The 21,221-nt window shown below is 42.0% G+C and overlaps 1 protein-coding gene across 1 annotated transcript in view; it reads left to right on the forward strand.

Moving 5' to 3' along the window:
- The window catches only part of LOC126356124 (cytochrome c1, heme protein, mitochondrial), a 56,120-nt gene extending 37,648 nt beyond the window's left edge, over nt 1-18,472 (forward strand). The window contains exons 6-8 of the mRNA XM_050006832.1: nt 11,271-11,399; nt 11,498-11,617; nt 17,771-18,472. Coding sequence (XP_049862789.1) covers nt 11,271-11,399; nt 11,498-11,617; nt 17,771-17,881 — 360 coding nt within the window. The 3' untranslated portion in view covers nt 17,882-18,472. The remainder of the gene's footprint in view (nt 1-11,270; nt 11,400-11,497; nt 11,618-17,770) is intronic.
- Nucleotides 18,473-21,221: the final 2,749 nt, after the last annotated feature.

The raw sequence follows: 21,221 nt of genomic DNA on the forward strand, positions 1-21,221 counted from the left end.
ATTAGATGTAGTTTAACATGCCTACTGAAACATATGACTGTAAAATAAGTAGAATGCCTGGTTAGATGTAAGAGAGGGCCTGATGGCCCTAATCTTGCCAGGTTAAATAAATAAATAAATAAATAAATAAATAAAATATCATAAGCACCCTCTTCCTTAGCCTGTTATTCATAAAATAAAACCAATTTTTGGAGACCTGAGTGACCCTATTTTGCTTAGTAAATGTCTTCATGGGGCACTCAGAATACAAATGAAAGTTTCATCCATTGCATATGGGGAAGATTACCCAGTAATGTTTTTGTAGGACTAAATACATTAAAAATTGATGTACCAGATGCAGTGATATTTTTCAATAATGGAGTGATAGGAAGGTTGGAAGCCCCGAGAAATTTGGGCATAAAATGTGGCTCTAATATGGAAGAGAAGTTGTTTGCATGTGACAGATAATGGGTGCATAAAGCTGAAAGATTCGCTCTTCAAGTTACCAAAGAAGCAAGAAATGCTAAAAGGAGTGCCAAGACGAAGATTGAAGATGAAGAAATGCTGCAGGATGAATACTGTGCTTCAGGAATGTTCTAAGCCACACTTTAATTGTACACACATTTTCATTCACAATTTCCCCACAAGTTGTATTTTTCAGAATTCAGGTACAAATAGTTCCTAAAGTTTATAAAGCATTGCTCTAATTTTTTTTCTGTTACTTGCAATAGTCCATACTCGTGTAGTAGACCTAAGGTTTATTGCCGAATCAACTAAATTATAGAAAAAATAACTTTTTTATTGGGAAAAAGTTATAAAACATAAAAAGTAAGATGTTATATTGTTTATCCTTGTAATATACATAATAGGTGGAATTGAATAGGTCTGGTACCTCAGCCAAAATTTCATGCAGATCTGCTAAAAATTTGGTCTCCCTCAAATGTATAACACTGGATTAAATGGAACCTTAATTTGAGGAAGCATTTTGGGAAAAATGCATCAATTTCTTTGTATTTTTTTAATAGACCCAAGCATGTTCAAAACTATTCAAATTACTTATTTAATTAGAAACTGTGCTGCATTACCCGATATGAACAAAAATCAGTAAAACATGTATTTTATAAACAGTGCCTGAAAGAAATAGGTGTTGAGTTTTTACATAATATTGAGCCGGAAAAATACCCTGTATTCTTAATTAACTTCAGTAAGTGTCGTCACTGTGATGTAAACGTGGTCCCTAATCCCTGTCTTTATACTGAGTTTTCGAGAAAGGTGTTCAGAAGTACTTTGGAAGACAGTGTGTCCATATCAACTGCAATAATCCATAGACAGCCCAGTCTACACTCAGGAGGCTGAAGTCACCTACAAATAATACTGAATTATCTCCGTATTTCCAGGCTAGTGAGCTTAGACTTTCTCTAAAGGATTCTAATATTGTCGAAGTCTAGGTCCAGGGTCTTTGATTCGTTATCAAAACATCCTTGGTTCTGGGTTCGAAACCCACTACCGCTTAATTTTTTATTAACAGTCAGTATTATCAGTCAGAGACTTTTGACATAAGAAGTCACTGTCAGTCTGCCAAAGACCTTGTCAAAGGGGGCGGAAGAGCAGACAGAAATTCAGGGCACTCTCTTGTCCTTGCATTGGGAACATTGAAGAATCGGCAATGATCAATGGTGTAAGGATGCGGAAGACAATGGAAACCACTGCATTAAAGACTCATAATGTGTATCCACAAGATATTTGGCCTGTAATTTAAAAAGTGTCACAATCTCTCCATTCTAAAAAGAATCCAGAATAGTCCCCCAGGATCTCCAGGAGGGGACTGCCAAGGAGGCAGCGACCATGAGAAAAAGATTGAATAACCAACAAAACGATAACATTCTATGGAATGTCAGAATCGTGGACGTGATAAGGAAGCTAGAAAACCTAAAAATGGAAATGCAAAGGCTCTATCTAGATGGGGTATGGGTCAGTTAAGTGAAATGGAAAGAAGACGAGGATTTCTTGTCAGATGAGTATAGAGTAATATCACCAGCAGCAGAAATGGTATAACAGGGATAGGATTTATTATGAACAGGAAGGTAGGTGAGAGAGTGTGTTACTGTGAACAGTTCAGTGATAGGATTGTTTTTCCCAGAATCGACAGCTATCTAATACCCTCAATGATAGTTCAGGTATACACATCAACATCGCAGACTGAAAATGAAGAGATAGAGAAAGTATATGAGGATATTGAAAGTGTAATACAGTACACAAAGGGAGATGAAAATCTAATAGTCATGGGGGGACTGCAATGCATTTGCAGGGGAAGGAGTAGAAGAAACAGTTACGGGAGAGTACGGGCTTGGGATGAGGAATGAGAGAGGAGAAAGACTAATTGAGTTCTGTAAAAAAATTTCAACTAATAATAGTGAGTACTCTGTTGAAGAATCTCTAGAGGTGGTGATACATGTGGAAAAGGCCAGGTGAGATGGGAAGATTTGTCAGATTACATCATGGTCAGACAGATTCCAAAATCAGATACTGGATTTTAAGGTGTACCCGGGAGCAGTTATAGGCTCAGATCAAAATGTAGTTGTGATGAGAAGTAGGCTGGAGTTTGAGGTAAGCCAGGAAGAATCACTACACAAAAAAAGTGGAATATGGAAGTACTGAGGAATCAGGAGATACACTTGACGTTCTCTAAGGCTGTAGATACAGCAAGAAGGAATAGCTCAGTAGGCAGTTCAGTTGAAGAAGAATGCACATCTCTAAAAAGGGCAGTCACAGAAGTTGGAAAGAAAATGTAGGTACAAAGATTGACAACTGCAAAGAAACCATATGTAACAAAAGAAATACTTCAGTTGACCGATGGAAGAAGGAAATACAAAAATGTTCAGGGGAAATTCAGGAATACAGAAGTGCGTGTCACTTAAGAGTGAAATACATAGGAAGTGCATGGAATCTGAGACAAAATGGCTGCATGAAAGAAATTATTGTCGGAAGAACTGACTCTACATATAGGAAAGGAAAGACCATTGGCATGTGAAAGTATAAGTCTGGTGATGTACCATCTGACTTTCGGAAGATGTCTTCCACACTATTCCTAAGAGTGCAAGAGCTGACAAGTGAAAGAATTATTACACAATTGGCTTAACAACAGAAATTGTAGAGGAAGACAGAAATTGGAATACATCCAGCAAATAATTTAGGATGTAGGCTGCAAGTGCTACTCAGAGATGAAGAGATTGGCACAGGAGAGAAATTCGTAGTAGGACACATCAAACAAGTCAGAAAACTGATGGCTCAAAAATATTGTCTTGGCAGAATCAGGTGGCTGATAATTACCTTGAGTTTACCTTGTCCTGTTGCTCACTTTGAGGTAATTCGTGAGTTAGACCCATTTTCAACCATGATACACACATTATTTTTGTCAGTTGCAGTGAACGCTTTACCTCCTATGGCATTTCATTTGTCATTTTGACTATGGAATTTCATTTGTCTTTTTGATATACGTTCGATGTCCCAGTAATATTTCAGAGCTTTCTACTTGTGGTTTAAGTTGGCTCTCATTCAGAGGAAAATTTGAGCATGACGATTTGCTCGAGGGCAGTAAATTCAGTAACTTTGTTATGAACATGTGACAATTTAATGTTGAAATCTTGACAGTCACAGTGTCTTTACTTCGTACACAGTCTGATTCCACCCTGTGTGTATTGAGTGGCAAGCACTCATCAGAGGACCTCCAACTATTGCAAGAAAAGTGGGGGGGGGGGGGGGGGGGGGGGGTAGGCCACAAGCACTCAACTACCTTAGTAGCTGCTTCTCCCCCCCCCCCTTCCCCTTTTTTTTCTCATGAGGGCTGACAATTCTTCTATGATTTCATGCATGGCTCACATGGGGCCCCAAGCTATTGCAGCCTATTCTTCCTACCCTGGCTGCATTTCCTTAACCCTCCCTATCCTCACTCCTTTCCTGGTGCCCTCTTCTCCCCTCTCTTGGTGTTCTGATTTATATCCACCTGGTTCCCTGTGTTGCTTGCAATTTTGGTCCTCCTTTTCGGCATTCAGGTCCCGCTTGAGGTTTGACATCCACTTTTCAGTTTTTAGTGTCTTCCTGGAGCATCGGAACTTCCAGCAGTGGACGCCATGCCAGGCAGTCCTTGCTGTGGCTGGATGGCACCCATGGGGAGAGCCCCTGATTGGAGTGGGTGGTATCAGGGTTGATGCGTGGTGCATGAAGCGCATCAAGCTGCAAAAATCCGGCCGTTCTCAAACACCCATCTCTCCGTGTAGTGAAAGAGCATTGAATGCCCATACTCCCTCTGTACCTGCCCTCCTCCACATCTGAAAGAGAAGAATAAGAAACTTAGTCCCAAAGCAAGGCCCCCCTCCCTCCCAGTGCCTCGGGAGGGGCCATCTCCCCATTCGCAACCTGAGTGAGATCTTGTGTGTGTCAACCCATCCTTGTTGGTTATAGCTACTGACCAAGTGTCATGACCTTCTCAAAGCCTCTTTATGTCTAACCTGACTCTCACCACACAATAATCCAGTGAAATTGCAATGGATATTATTGTCACTTTCCAGAAATAAACAGTCTTGTTATTCTGCCTTCTGTCACTCTTCAAGAAACGCTCTTCCATGATGAACACTCTACCACATTTTGTGGTTATCGGGTGTTCTGTTGGAACCGTGCTGACCCTGGGGTAGCATCTGGAGCGGTCTGCGCTTTGGTTCACGCTGATGTGATTAGGGACTGGATCCCCTTCATACCGACCTGGAAGCAATAGTATTCAGAATGCAAATGACTCCGGCAATCTCCGTTTGCAGTGTCTACTTCCCTTCGGTTAAGTTATTTATGTTGAACTGTGTACCTTAATACAGCAATGCCCACCCCCATTTCTCCTCCGCGGAGTCGTCAATGCCCACCACCTATAGGGGAGTATCATTTCAACATGTTGGGGGTCTCCGAATTGACGAACTTATTAGAGACTTCGATTTGTGTCTCCTCAATGACAGTTCCCCTGCCCACTTCAGTGTCGCTCATGGCACCTTTACTGCTATCGATCTCACGCTCTGCTCCCCTGCTCTTGTGTCTTTACGACAGTGACCACTTTCTGGTGATTCTATCATTCCCACACTGCCACCAGGCAGACAGGCATTCCACAAGGCCAGTTAGCCTTTATAGATGTCTGCTGTGTGCTATGACACCTCCCTCTTGAATTGCATTGATGCGGTCATGCAGGGCATCTCCACCACTATTCTTCATGCTGTTGGCACTTTTGTCCCCCTATCCAATGGTCCCCCTCATCGCTGACCGGTACCACAGTGGACCAAGGATGTAGCAGTCACTGTCCAGGACTGCCAGTGGGCAGTCCTGGACACGCTTTGCGGACCAACCCGCTCACTTTTAAGTGTCTCTGTGCTAAGGCATATTACCTTATTAAGCAGAATAAACAGGAATGCTGGGAGAACTATGTTTCCTGCTCTTCATCACAGGTTTCGGGCCAATTTCTGTAGCCTTCTGGGCCACGAGAGAGAATCACCTGTACAGGGTAGTAATCTCAAAGGTGCTCTGTGCTCCGATCCATTGGTCCTTACAGAACAACTCACGACACACTTTGCGACGGCATTGGCATCATTTTCCTATCCCGCTGCCTCTCTCCGGCAGAAACACCAAGTTCAACAGACCCCCCTCTGCTACAACCTGCACCATGGTGAATTGTATAATGATCCTTTTACTGAATGGGAATTCTTGCGAGCTCTGACCTCTTCACATAACATTGCCCAGACCCAGATTCCATCCACAACCAAATGATCCAACGCTTGGACGTTACCCAGAGGCAGCATCTCCTCAGGGTTCCAACCACATTTGGTTCATGGGTGTTTTCCCTTCACAATGGCTACCACCGGATTAGCCTGAGACAAATGTATTTTGTAAACTACGTGGAAGGATGGGTAGCTTCAAATTATGTTGGGTACTTGAATCTAGGGACCTTCTGTCCCCGTATCGGAGTGGCTTCCAGGAATGACAGTCTCCAACTGACCATTTACTCAGATTGGAAACATCAATCCGACAGGCTTTTACTAAGTGCTGGCAGCTTCTCGTGGTCTTCTTTTACTTACATAAGGCATGTGACACTGTTTGGCACCATCACATTTCAGTTACCCTCAATGATTGGGGTTTTCGTGACCCCTTCAGGTTTTTATCTGCAAGTTTTTATCTCACCGGCTCTTCCAAGGTCAACTTGGCACTCCACTCAGCACCCCTCAGATTCTGGAAACGGTACCACATCGGGTTCTGTGATAAGTGTCACACTCTTCCTCATAGCCACCAATGGGCTTGTAACCTCTGTTGGGCCTTTGGTTCCCCCGCTGTTGTACATTGATGATTTTTGCAGCTCCCACTCTAGCATCTGCTGAGTGCAAGCTCCAGGGCACCATCCAACGGCATTCTGTGTGGAAAGTCTCCTGTGGCTTCTGGGTTTCTCCCTCCAAAACGCAGCTTTTGTGTTTTGCCATCAACCCACAGTACACCCAAATGCAGAACTTTATTTAGGCGACCAGCTCCTTAATTCGCATTTCTTGGGCATGTGACTGACCCATATTCACCACCTAAAGACTACAAGCCTGTGGAAGCTTAATGCTCTCTGTCTCCTGTCCCACACATCTTGGGGTGCAGACCATGCGACTCGTCTGTTTCTACCGTGCTCTGGTCTCGTCCAGACAAGATTATGGCAGTCAGGTTTATGGCTCAGCGGCTCCTTCCTCTCTGAAAATACTTGACCCTGTTCACCATTGTGGGGTTCGTCTGGCTGTTGGTGCCTTTCACACTAGTGCCGTTGACAGTCGCCTCACAGAAGCGGGGATTCCCTCTTAACTAATGAGACGAAGCCAACTCCTAGTTTCTTATGCAAACACCATTTGGCAATTGCCTGACCATCCTATGTACCCTGTCCTCTTTGCAAACAATGGATGTCTCCCTCCTGATAACCACCCAAGGGTGGAATTGCCAATTGGACTGTGTCACACTTTCTGCTGTTGGGATCTCCATCTGCACAGACTGAAATGCAGCCCACAGATTAGGACCGAACCATTCCAGGGTCCTGATGTATCTGTCGCCACTATGGTTTTCTGTCGTCTTGTACATGCTATCCTTGCAGAGTTCCAGGGTGCCACCGTCTTCTGCCTCATGGTTCTAAGCTGATAGATAAACTGGGGTACGCTGTCCATGTCTCCTATTGGCATAAGAAAACCATTTATTGCTGGTATGATGTAGTGTGTTCACAGCAGAGCTCCTAGCCATTCACAGAACCCTCCATTTTGTTTCTCAGGCCTCCCTCCACAGTGTTTTAATGTGTATTGACTCAATGAGCAGCCTTCAGGCTATCGACTGGTGCTACCCTAGTCACCTTTGGGTCTCTGGTACCCATGACCTTCTTTCTGGCCTTGGTCATGTCACCTGGCCATGGTCATGCCACCTGCTCAGATGTCCTCCTTTGGGTCCCAAATTATGTGGGCAGCTCAGAGAATGAACTGGCTGACTGTTAAACTAGAGAAGCAGATATTTCACCCCCCATTCCTTTCATTATTCCAATTGCGGATATGCGGATCTACGTCAAATCTCTCTGTGCCCAAAAGTGGAATGACATCTGGTGTGCTACTGCTCACAGTAATAAACTCTGCACTGTCAAGGAGTCTACTGCAGTTTGATGTTCTTCCTTCCACCCCTCTCATCCTCTGTTCTATGCCGCCACCTATGCACATTGGCTCAGTCATTGTTTCCTCTTGACAAACAACCCCAACAATGAGGTTGTGGAGCCAGACTGATGTTACTCTATATGTTAGCGGAATGTCCCCTTCTTTTGGCCTTTCATACTAAGTATAGGCTTCCAGATTCCTTAAACTTAATAATGGCAGACTATTCACAGAATGTTGAACTGGTCCTCAGTTTCCTGTGCGAAAGTGGTTTTTGTTTTTAGATATAATGTTTTGCTTTACTCTTAGAATAGGAGCAGGGGGATCATGGTTGAGGCATTGCTTCATATTTTCTTGGTCTGGGACCCATGACCACTCCCCCTTACAAAGATTGCTCTTTTATCCCTCTCTTTTCCGAGTTTTATTATTTGGGCTCGTCTTTTACACCTTCTGTGTTTGTTTTAACCTCCTCGTTTTATAGTTCGAATTCTCTCCACTTTTAACAGACCCTTGTTCTTCTGTGTGTAACTCTGAAATTGTGGGACTGATCACTTCGCCATTGAGTCCCATAAACCCCCCCCCCCCCCCCCCAATTACTCCATCACTTAATCAGTAGCTGCTTCCTTTGTGTAGTGCACCCCTAATCTGTCCAGAAGGGTCCTTCAGTTCTTCACATCATATTACAGGTCTATAAATCTGCAGTCAATATTGTCACAGATTGACAGAGCCCTTGGTTGTGATCCACGGCTTCACGACTCCAAACCAAAGGACATGATCAGCCCTTAGTATGATGCTGCAAATCTACACATTGTGAGCTCTGACTTCACCCTGTGAATGAGGCCAGCGGTCTTCATCAGTTCTGCCAATCAGCCCTATGAACTGAAGATTACCTTAGAACCCAAGTGACGCACATCATTGGTGCCGATATGAGCTAAAACTTCTAGATGACTTGACTGCACCGTGTATCCTCATTATCGGCAGGCAGGACTGCCTCCACGTCTCAGATGAAGCCCCCACCTCCTGTGGGGGGGGGGGGGGGTCTATAATGTGCCTAACAATGGAATTGCCAATAACTAGCAACCTCGTATTCCCATGTGCTTGCTCGGTCCCTTCTGAATGAGTTACCACCTGTCCACTCACTGGGTGACGGGTGGGACTAGTCAGCAGCCTCCATACAAACACTCTGCCTTGAATGATGTGAATAAGATACAAGCCACCACTCACGCTGTGGTGAGGGCAGATCCCCTACTTTGAGTATGCTCCAAGATACTGGGCTGCGAGGCATGTTGGTGAAACAAGCCACACCTGAGTGTCTTCTGGTAGCCAGAAGATTCTCCACAACTGCTACAACTTGAGACAGCAGCATGACAATGGGTGACTGCAAGTAAAAATATCAGCCATTTGCAAACTGTGGCCAGCTCCTCCTGCATCCACACACAGCATGCATACATCCTATTCATCCTAGTACTACTAATTTAAGAACTAACTATAAAAGTGCTCAGAGAAAGCTAGATACGTAATTTGCTACTCTCGTGAGGTGTCACGTATGAAGGCTAGAGCCTGACTTACTGGAGTTAAGACAGCAAACCATCTCTGTTTCTGTTGGTGTCTGTCCCCTCATTACTCCCCATTATAGCAGGAATCACATACACTCTAGACCTTTCTTTAAAGTAATTTCAGGATGACTGGCTACTGTAGCAAGGTGCTGTAATTAGGTTTCCTCTACTATATGTGTGCATGTTGCCACTCCTTTGTAATGCATTATTCAAGTCCATAGTGCCCTTTGCCCATAGCAAGGTTCTAAATTAAAAATGTTGATCATGATCCCTGTAAATCTGACGATGTAATCTGCTAAACTCTGTAAGAAAGTTCTGGCACCTGCTGTCATCCTCCTGTGTTCAGTGACACAGTTAGGGAAGAGTTACCTTGTTCCTCGGAAGATAAGATCGCTATCAAAATAGCTATAGGGCAGGAACCTTCCCTGTAAGTAAGAAAAGAAGGGCTAAATTATTTAATCATTTTAGTTGCATGAGTAATAATTTCACTTGCACAATATCATCATCTACTGTTACTAGCCACCTAATTGATTCAATTCTTTCCCCCCACCCCCACTGTACTTCATGTGTTGGCCATCTGAGCTAATATTCATATGGCAGCTTCTTTTTTTCTCCAAAGTTCTCTTTAATTTTCCCATAGGTGGCCTCTATCTTTCCTCTAGTACATGCCTTCACAGTCTCACATATGTCCTCTATCCACATCTGTTTTACTGATTGTACGAGTAAATAAAATAGAAAGAAACTTCCACATGGGAAAAATATATTAAAAACAAAGATTCCAAGACTTACCAAGCGGGAAAGCGCCGGCAGACAGGCACATGAACAAAACACACACACAGAATTACTTGCGTCTTGCTCATTTTTAGTCATTTATGTTCCCTTTTGTCTGCTTCATTTCCTGTTTGTTTGTATTTTCTCCTTTTGTCAGTTAAATGCCATAGACTCTTTTTAACAAAGGATTTCTACTAGGTCTTGGCTTCTTTCCATTTTGACAATCTGCTATCTTTCATTACTCAAAGCTACCCATTTGTCTTCTGTAGTATTCACTCCCCCTCCCCCCTCCCGGGAACCATCAGTTATATATATAATTTTTTTTACTCAGGTTCCATGTTTGTCTGTAGTTGCAGTGCCTGCAGACATGTTTTCACTATAAAAGCTCGTTTCAGTCTCATTATATTACCATTGTATAATCTGCATGAAACATTCAGGTGTCCCCAGTTCTCACCTGCCTGCCCCTCTTAAATGATTACAAACAAATCAAAAAACTACCATCTCCTATATGTGTGCAAGTGGCTTGGTGTCTCGGTAAGTGCCAGCCTCCTGTCCAGGTGTCAGGTATGACCCCTGGTCAGTCATCGATTTTCGCTTTAGTACTCATGCTCTGACTGTGTTTGTTAATGTGAAAAAGGCAGAATTTTACCATGGTTTGAAGTTAACATTAAACTGTGGGTCCTGCTATAACTGTCTGGGTCAATCAGTTCAGATCATCTGAGGAAGGCAACAGTCTTACCACTGTAATGCCACCTCCTTTGCACAAGTGTAGAATGATTTTCAAGTAAGAACTTGAAATATTAATGAAGAAATGGCATATTACGATAAGAGAATGGCAAAAATTGTGTATAAATGTAGGCTTGAGATCTGATGAATTATGATTATTAAGTTCTCTTACTGTGTGCTAAATTTCAGTCTCAAAAAACATGTTTTTTTATCGTGTTTGTAAAGGATCAGGCTCAGAAGTCAGTATTAGTAAGCAGCTAGCTAGGTGACTCAAACTGTATTCTTTTTAAATTTTAATGCAAAGAAAAGGTTTGTATAATATCAAGAACAATAATTGGACTTCATTAAAGACATGGCTTGAGGCTTGTCTTACAGATAGTGAAATGCATAAACGTTTGTGCACTTGAAGCTATTGTAGAGAGACATAACTGAGAAGTAATGTGTGTGTGTGTGTGTGTGTGTGTGTGTGTGTGTGTGTGTGTGTGTGTGTGCAGAAGAGACTGACCATGTTGTAATACAGATTTACATTTCATCTTAAGATTTGAATTTTCTTTTGCAGGACTATGTGTTTTCTCTACTAACGGGCTATTGTGATCCACCTGCTGGTGTAGTTCTCAGGGAAGGCCAGTATTACAATCCATACTTTCCTGGTGGAGCTATAAGTATGGCACAAGCTCTCTACAATGAGGTATGTTCTGTAAACATGTTCTTTTTTTAAAACTATTTGAATATAAATTACCTCATTTACAGGGATGGCCAGTAATACCTTTTTTGTGTTTTATGTAGGTCATCGAGTATTCAGACGGAACTCCAGCAACAGCCAGCCAGCTTGCGAAAGATGTTAGCACGTTCTTGAAATGGGCTGCAGAACCAGAACACGATGAAAGGAAACAGATGCTTATAAAGGTTACCCTGAAAAATTTATTTCTGTTTTGTTTGTGTCATTTTCTTTGTGCCATTTGTATATACGCACATCAAAACAGGTTCTGCATCACCCCAGTTCCCAGAACTCTTGAAGACAGACGTTGACCGTGGATATTGTATCTCGGACACTGTCCCTCTGACCGTTCAGAGGTGTCACTAAACCCGGCCACAGATTTAAACAACCATCCGACAGCTGATCTGTTCCAGTCATTCCATCAGAAAGGAGATACACGGCTCGTGTTGTCTGCAGTTCAACCATGCCTAGGCGGTCAATACCACGGTTTCATCACATCAACATTGTTACTTTGTGCCAGGAAAGGCTCTCAACAAGGGAAGTGTCCAGGCATCTTGGAGTGAACCGAAGCGATGTTGTTCAGACATGGAGGAGATACAGAGATAAAGGAACTGTCAATGACAGGCCTCGTTCAGGCCACCCAAGGGCTACTATGGCAGTGGATGAATGCTTATTTCTCGGTGGAACCTTGACAGCAACACCACTATGTTGAATAATGCTTTTCGTGCAGCCACAGCATGTCGTGTTAATACTCAAACTGTGCACAATAGACTGCATGATGCACAACTTCACTCCCAACGTCTATGGCGAGGTCCATTTTTGCAACCACGACACCATGCAGCGCGGGTCTAACAACATGCCGAGTGGACGGCTCAGGATTGGCAACACTTTCTCCTCACCGATGAGTGTCGCATATGCCTTGAACCAGACAATCGGCGGAGGTGTGTATGGAGGCAACTCGGTCAGGCTGAACACCTTAGACACAGTGTCCAGTAAGTGCAGCAAGGTGGAGGTTCCCTGCTTTTTCGGGGTGGCGTTATGTGGGGCCGCTGTACGCTGGTGGTGGTCATGGAAGGCCTGTAACAGCCGGACGATATGTGACTGACATCCTCCAACCAATTCTGCAACCATATCGGCAGCGTATTGACAAGGCATTAGTCTTCATGGACAACAGTTCACGCCTCTCATCATGCACATCTTGTGAATGACTTCATGACTTCCTTCAGTATAACAGCATCGCTAGACTCGTGGCCAGCATGTTCTACAGACATGAACCCTATTGAACATGCCTGGGATAGGTTGAAAAGGGCTGTTTATGGATGATGTGACCCTCTAGCCACTGTGAGGAATCTATGCTGAGTTGCCGTTGAGTAGTGTGACAATCTGGACCAACAGTGCCTTGATGAACTTGTTGGTAGTATGCCACAACAAATACAGGCATGCATGAATGTAAGAGGACGTGCTACAGGGTATTAGGAGTACTGGTGTGTACAGCTGTCTGGACCACCACCTCTGAAGGTGTCGCTGTATGGTGGTACAACATGCACTGTGTGGTTTACATGAGCAATAAAAATGGCGGAAATGTTTTTTATGTTGATCTCTATTCCAATTATCTGTACAAGTTGTGGAACTCTTAGAACCGAGGTGGTGATAAACTTTTTTCGATGTGTGTAGTTTCAAAGGTAATAATGATACATTCATTTTTGAGACAGACAAATCTTTGACATTAGTTGGTTTTTGTGTGTGTGTGTGTGTGTGTGTGTGTGTGTGTGTGTGTGTTCATTTTTGAGACAGACAAATCTTTGACATTAGTTGGTTTTTTGTGTGTGTGTGTGTGTGTGTGTGTGTGTGTGTTTACATATCTCTCCATTCCACCATTGCCTTGTAAATTACTATTGACACTAAAATCTCTTCAACTCCAGCTAATTGATTTTGCTAAGAATTTTTAAGTATTTTCTTTAAGTCTAGATTTATGAATGGAAATATTTCGATTTTAGTGTACAGGGCATCTCAGCATTGTGTTTTAAAGTTTTAATTGTACATATGATGTTATATCATTGTTAAAGCAAATACTTGTTTATGCCTTCCAGATAAAGATTTTGTGCGTCATGTGACGGGCAAATGTACTATGTGCCACCCTGAGCCATGTAATGCTCCATTCAGTGAGTTGGAATTTCTCAGTGTCTTTACATACTGTCCCAACACAACCCCTGGGTCAGACATCATCCATTCCAAAATGCTTAAACATGTATCAGTAGGTTAACAGTGACACATCCTTGCCATCTTTAACTGCATCTGGAGCAATGATGAATTCCCGTCGCAGTCACAAGAAAGTGTCATTGTTCCAGTGCTAAAATCTGGTAAGACCCCAGTGGATGCAGATAACTATCATCCTACTAGCCTCACCAATGTTCTATGCAAGCTGCTTGAACATATGGTGAGCCGGGTGGTTGTTTAGGGTCCTTGAGTCTCCGAGCCTTCTGGTCGCATCACCACTGACAACTTGGTATACCTGGAGTCTGCCATCCAAAAGGCCTTTTCCCGCCATCACCTTATTGCAGTTTTTTTGGACCTGACGTAAGCATATGAAACCACTTGGCAACATCACTTCCTTACTACATTATATGAGTGGGTCCTCTGGGGCCCGGTGCCAATTTTTATAAAATACTTTTTGGCACTCCACACCTTTGGAGGTCGAGTCAGTGCTTCACACAGTTACCCTCATATCCAAAAATGAGGTCCCGCGAGGCTGAGCATCCCACTCTTTTTGGTGGCCATTAATGGTCTTGCAGCAGTTAAAGGGTCCTCGGTATCAACCTTCTTGTATGCTAATGACTTTTGCATTTCCTTTTTCTCATCTACTATTGGTGTGGCAGAACATCAACTCCAAGGAACCATATGAAAGATGCAGTCATGGGACCTCACCCGTGGCTTTTAGTTTATAGCCTCCAAGACATGATTCATGCACATCCACAAAATTATCTTGATGACTATCTGCTTAATGCAGTGGACTCTTATTGATTTTCAGGACAGGTTTTCAATGCCTGCTTAGTTTGGCTTGCCCATCTTCATCAAGATTCTTTAATACCCGAGTCACACCAACTGGGGTTTAGATCGCCATACACTGTTGTAGCTGTACAAGGTCCTTGTACTGTCTCATTTAGACTGTGGAGCCCTGTTGTATGGTTCCGCATTGCCCTCAAAATTACAGATGCTGGACCCTGTACCCTGTACACCACTGTGGAGTTAGACTTGCGAGGGGAGCTTTCTGTACGAACCCAGTGAACAGTCTACTCGTGGAAGTTGGAGTTTTTCCATCGGAGCTCAGGTGACAACAGCTGCTCGCCAATTACACCGCGCATATTCAATATTGTCTCCGAAACTTCATGGCAGATTAAAACTGTGTGCCGGACCGAGACTCGAAATCTGGATCTTTGCCTTTCGTGGGCAAGTGCTCTACCAACTGAGTTACCCAAGCAGGACTCACAGCCTGTTCTCACAGCTTTAATTCCACCAGTACATCGTCTCCTACCTTCCAAATGAGGTACTGGCAGTATTAAAGCTGTGAGGACGGGCCGTGAGTCATGCTTGGGTAGCTCAGTTGGTAGAGCACTTGACCGCGAAAGGCACAGGTCCTGAGTTCGAGACACGGTCCAGCACACAGTTTTAATCTGCCAGGAACTTTCATATCAGCGCACACTCCACTGCAGAGTGAAAATCTCTTTCTGGAATATTGTCTCCACAACAAAGTAATCCATCTCCTGCAACAGTAGCCCAGATTGGATATTACAGTTGCAGTCCATGTCTGGTCCCTTCTCACTGAACTTTAGTCTTTCTCTCCACCACCGCTCTTCAGTCCACTTGTGTACACCTCCATGGGCTTTACCTTGACCATAGCTTTGTCTAGACTTACCACAGGTCACAGAAGACTCGGTTCATCCTGCAGCCCCAACTGGCTGTTTCTCTCTATTCCTGCCCAGGATTTAGAGGTAGTTTACACTGATGGCTTGATGGTTATGTTCATGCTGTACAGCACTCATTGCCATATGGCTGCAGTGTTTTCACTGCAGAGCTGGTTGCCATCTCTCACAGACTTGAGTGAATCCGTTCCTGCGCTGGGAAGTTCGTCCTCATTTGTAGCAATTCCTTGAGCATTTTACAAGCCCTCACCATCTGGTGATGGACATCTAAGAGTACATTTACGTCCTCGAACAAAGTGGATGGTTGATGGTCTTCCTCTAGACGGAACCTGGGGCACATAGGCTATCTGCTGATAACCACACAGTTTAGTCCCTTTAATCTCCAAACCAGCCATCCAGTCAGCAGGCAAAATCTAAAGCTAATATTGAAATTTCAGAGAACATATTTAACTATATAAGAAAATATTTCACTATAATTCAAGTGATTAAGTCTTATGGGATTAACCAGCTATGTGTTTCGTTATTCTTATTGCGTAGCATACAGAAATGCACTAAGAAGTGGACAAAACATTGACACCAGATACATTTCACCATGCATAGTGGTCACTTTTGCTCTTGAACTGCTACCAGTGTTTCTTTCATGTAAATTATTGCATACACAAGGTTCATAGGGAAAGTGTAGAACAGTTTTTGGCGTGTGACTGTGTCACACCACCACCACCCAACCAACAAACCAACCAATCACTGATGTTGGTATTCATTTGCTAACGTTTGGCAGCAACTAAGATCCAATACATTGCTGAATGCTTAGCTGTGCAACTTTAAAATGTTTGACTAAATTTACGATCGTACCAAGAATAAGGTGCACAGTCTTATGAGCTTATTAAACTCACAGAAAGTCTGACCCATTGATAGTTGACTGATGCAGTTTGCAACAAGGATTGAAACAAAACTCCAAGAAGATAGGCGCTTCACAATTAGTGGAATGGGCTCATCCTTTCCAGACGTCTCGAACTGTATTGTACAAGGTTGTTAGTGCAGATGTGAGCTATAAAAAGTGAGTGCCAGGTGGCTTTCTCAAATTCTGTTTGATGAACGTAAAACCAAATGAATGGTAGTTGCATTGACATGTCTCAGTCATTGTGAAATGGATGGTGATGAATTTTTTAATCACATTGTTGTCACTGGTGATGAGACTTGCGTACCACTTTTCATAGCAGAACAAAAGCACCAATCAGTGGAATGACATCATTCGCAGCTCCCAACAAAACCAAAACAAGTGAAACAAATTTTGAGCACCAGAAATATTCTGGCTATGGTGACTCCACGCCTAGAGGTGAGACCATAAATGCAGCGAACTACTGTGAGATGAGATGCTTCAACGATTTCGGGGAATGCTAACCAGTGGAGCCATCCTCCTTCACAATAATGCATGCAGCAGGATTGGCACAGCTTAGCATTTTCAGTGGGAAATGTTTCAGCATCCTCCATGTAGTCCAGACCTAGCTCCAAGTGGTCATCACATATTCTCCAAATTGTAAGATTTTTTGAGTGGACAACACTACAGACATGAACTTACAGAAGCCTTTTATTAGTTGTAGTGGTTCAACAAATTGGCAGAAACTAAAGTGCAGAAGGCATAGAAAAGCGGGTAAGTGGTACGACAGGTGCCTAAATTTGAGTAGCGATTACACAGAAAAGTAGCTTGGGTATAAAATTGTATATAAAATACAATTATTTAATTAAATGCAATAATAATTTCAGTAGGGGAAAAAAGTTCTTGGTTTCCTGAATGACCCTCGTAATTATAAAATCATTAGTTTTACTGGTAATAGACACTTTACACATGAGGTGAAATTTCAGATTTGTGCATAAACGTTAATTATTTTGACAAATCAAAACTGTTCATGGCTGGAACTCGGAACTGTTCCCACATATGCTCTTTCAGTTGGAAAAACACCACAGACTATATTAAATAATTTTATCATTGGAGGTTTGAGTCACCTGTTAGGTTTGCTGGGCTGTCTTAATATGAAAGAGCAATGTCTGTGAAACCCAAGTCCAGACCAAAGTCTCTCCGCAGTCGAAGTTTTGTTTTGTAAATATTCATTTTTACATACTCCACCAACAGCAATCATTCTCAAATGTAATTTTAAATTCTCTTGAGTATGAGTAGTGTAAGTGACGCTGACAGTGCATTGAACTTCTATGTTACATGTTCTTGTACAAAATTAGCAATTTGTTTTTTATCTGGTTGTCATGTATGATAGCAAAGTTAAGAAGTTAAGTATAATTGTTGTTTTCAGTGTGTATTGCTGGAATTGGGTTATACTATTTTGCAGTTAGGAAGTTTATAATTTCAGAATTGCATAGAATTATGCTTATCGTTAACGCATTATGTTGTTACTTTTATTTTTTCAGGTGCTGTTCATTTTCCCTATGTTACTTGGTGTTGTCTATTACATCAAGAGGCACAAGTGGTCACTTCTTAAGAGCAGGAAGATGGCATTCAGGCCGCCAACACAAAAATGATTGGAAAAATAGGAAATTTTTTGGAAGATTTGTAGTTTGAAGATCGTTAATGAACTTTAATCAAATTCTACTGGTAGCAGATTTATTGGTGATAAAATATTCAGACAAAACAAGAAATAAATTGTGATTCAGTATTCCCAAATAAATAAGCACATTTTAAGTGGCCACACAACATTACTCCAAACCCAGTGAAGCAGCTTAAACCCTGAATTAATTTTTGCCTTTTGAAGGCAGCAGATAACACTGTTTTATGCACTGCAAAATTAATGTGAAAATGAAGGACTTCATTAAGTGCGAAGCGTCAATTTCCTTCAGTGTATTTTGTTATTTATTCACTGAAATGCTTACAGTTAGCAGGTCTTACCACAGCATCAGACTTCACACATGCATCATGTGGCATTAAAAGATTGTGGTGTATGTACAAATATTTATAATAAAGATCTGCTACTGTAAATGGATAGTTTGTTGCTTCTTCTGTACATTGCATGTTTTCTGTATGTTGTATGTTTATGCCATTGGTCAAGTTGGATTGCTTGAGAAATGTAAAAGCTGTTATGGCACTTAAAAAATATATTATTGGTGTATACTGGATGTATTTATATCACTTTCATCTGTTGATAAACTGCACAATCAGAACTTAATTTAGCTGTGATGACAAGTACACTGAATTGTTGCCAGAACTCTTACTGGGGAAAACTTAAGTCTTCCAGTCCTGCATAATTGATGTGAAACAACGTGCAATCTGTCTGTATTCATCAATGTGAATAGAGTTTTTATCCACAAACTGGTACAGCAAGAGGATAAAACAAATCTTTTTGAGTACTTTGTGACTGGTAAGAATGTAATATTCTGTTTTGTCAATGTTAGATGTTGTGTTGTTTTGGCTCTTGCATCAGGGAAACCACTTCTTCGGCTTCACATGATTTAAAGTAGCAGTTCAACCATGAATGTAATTTCAGCTGTCATTGTTACACTGTTACTGTTGCGACTATTCTTAGGTATATATTAAGCTGAGGAGTCAGTTTCACGATATTATTCCTGTTATTAGAGGTAACAATGCAGTTTAATGTATGGCTGCAACATGCAAGACATGGCGGCCATATTTTTGTGTGCTACACTATAATGCCACTTGATGCTATGACCTGAATATTTCCAAAGTACTCAGAATTTCTCACTTTGTTTTCTTTTTTCCCTGAGCTTGAGTGCGCTCTGGAAGAGTTCAAATAAACATCCCAAATACAGACATATTTACATTAATATACAGTGTGTGTGTGTGGGGGGGGGGGGGGGGGGGGGATCTATTAATACAAATGGAACATTTCTAACATTCATTCTCATGCGTGTCTGTGACTCAGTGCCTCCTCTGCGTAGTGAGTAGTAATCTATGCTTTCCCAATTGTTCTTATGAATATAAACTTTGAGTGTGTAGAAGAGAGAAAAAAAGCTATTATGTGACAAAAATTTCTTTGGTACCCTATTTCCTTGCTGGGGGTTTTTAAAAGTTTTGATCCTTGGAATATTCAGACACAATGTTCAGACTACCATGTTACAAATGATTTTTATAGATGTTGCTCAAAATGCCGTCTGTTTACGTTAATGCACAAATGACATCTGCATGCTAAGGATTTTCCGCTAAAAACAGCCAGGTGTTTCTCAAATAATGGCTGCAGCTTCAGCCAAATGAGAAAGAAGCTCATCTGTAGTCTCTCTCTGTCATATGCCAAAGATTTTGTCTACCCCACAGAAGGAATGTGTAGGAGTGATGTCATGAGAACACTGTGGCCACAGTACTGGTCCACCTCTCACAGATCAACAATTTGAGGAAAACATGGTCTAAGTGTTTTCTGATACAAACAAGAAACTGTGATGGAGCCCCATCACACTGGAACCATAATTGTTGCCTGACAACTAGCAGACATTCTCTGATATTTGTGGTACTGCTTTGCGGAGAAATGCAGAAATTTCCTCCACCAGCATGCTAGGCAGAATATATATCTCAATTAGATGTGGATGAACAATACCAGACCAACATTTACTGTAAATTTCTGTTGACAGTGGAACGGACGAGTTGCATTTAAACTGCAAGACATGGGTGTTGAGGTTGTTGACAACTCCTTCTTATATGAAGGCAGCCTATTCAGTAAGCAAAACACCCCTTTGGAAGTAAGGATGTTTAAAATTTTGTGTTGATGTCATTGGGAGATTTCCACGTGGTAATGGCAGTCCTTAGATGATAAGTCTTTTACCTTGAGATATTTGAGTGGTTGCATGTCTTTCTGATATGGACATTTCACACATAGGCATTGGAAGTATTTAGTTCCTTGGCTATAGCTCATGTGCTGATGCTGAGACTGTCCTTAATTCTATGTAACAAAGCTTCTTCAAACTGAACAATTTGCACTCCCATTGGTCTGGTCTAAAGGACTCTGTTGCACGAAGATGGCCATCAAGTGTTTGAAATGTGACATGATTTTGGTAACCTTCTTTCTGGAAATGGTTGTGAATACCGGCACCTTGGTGTCGCAGTGTTACATTCTGCCCTCCTATTCATGAGACACATCAGAGTGACTTTCTGGGAGTGTACTCAACCATCAAGAACCTGTAAGCATCAAAACAGCAGAATGGACATCTTTGTGTAGGTTAGTGGTCGTAATTGTGTGCGCCTGCACCCTCTCTCTCTCTCTCTCTCTCTCTCTCTCTCTCTCTCTCTCTCTCTCTCTCTCTCTCTCTCTCTCTTCCTCCCTCCCTCCCTCCCTGTTAGTTTTTGTGTCTTTTAAGTCGGAGTGTTGCCATCACCAGATCTGTCATGAGGGGAAATTGTGAGAACATGGCACATAACAGTTCTTTGCAAATAGGGTAAAATGGCAAAATGTAGTAACATACTTGATTAATACATGCCAAATACTGTTAAACATCAGTACAGTGTATATTGTCAGATAGTTCATAACTGTAAAAGATACAGGTGCATACTGGCAGTGACAGCCACCCGTAAGGAGGTTGTTGTTCGGCCATGGTGAGATGGCACTCGAGGCACAATAACTGTGTACACTATTTAAGTGATGAAAAGTGAAGACATGAAGAAAATATAAAGTAGATAAAAAATTTACTTACCATTTTTGTTAATATATCAATGAACCATTAAAATGATAAGTCCATATGTATTAATACATGTACATCTATATGGCTCTAGTAGGATTTTAACAAACATAAGATTTGTACAACGTGTGGCAGCTTGCATTAACAAGTGTGTTCAAATGCCAGGCTGCATACCAAAATAAAGAACATCTATTGATCCATAGTGGATGCAAGGCAGTGCCTATTCAAATATTTAACAAAGAAA

Source organism: Schistocerca gregaria, chromosome 3, assembly GCF_023897955.1.
Source record: "Schistocerca gregaria isolate iqSchGreg1 chromosome 3, iqSchGreg1.2, whole genome shotgun sequence".
Classification (NCBI taxonomy): domain Eukaryota; kingdom Metazoa; phylum Arthropoda; class Insecta; order Orthoptera; family Acrididae; genus Schistocerca; species Schistocerca gregaria.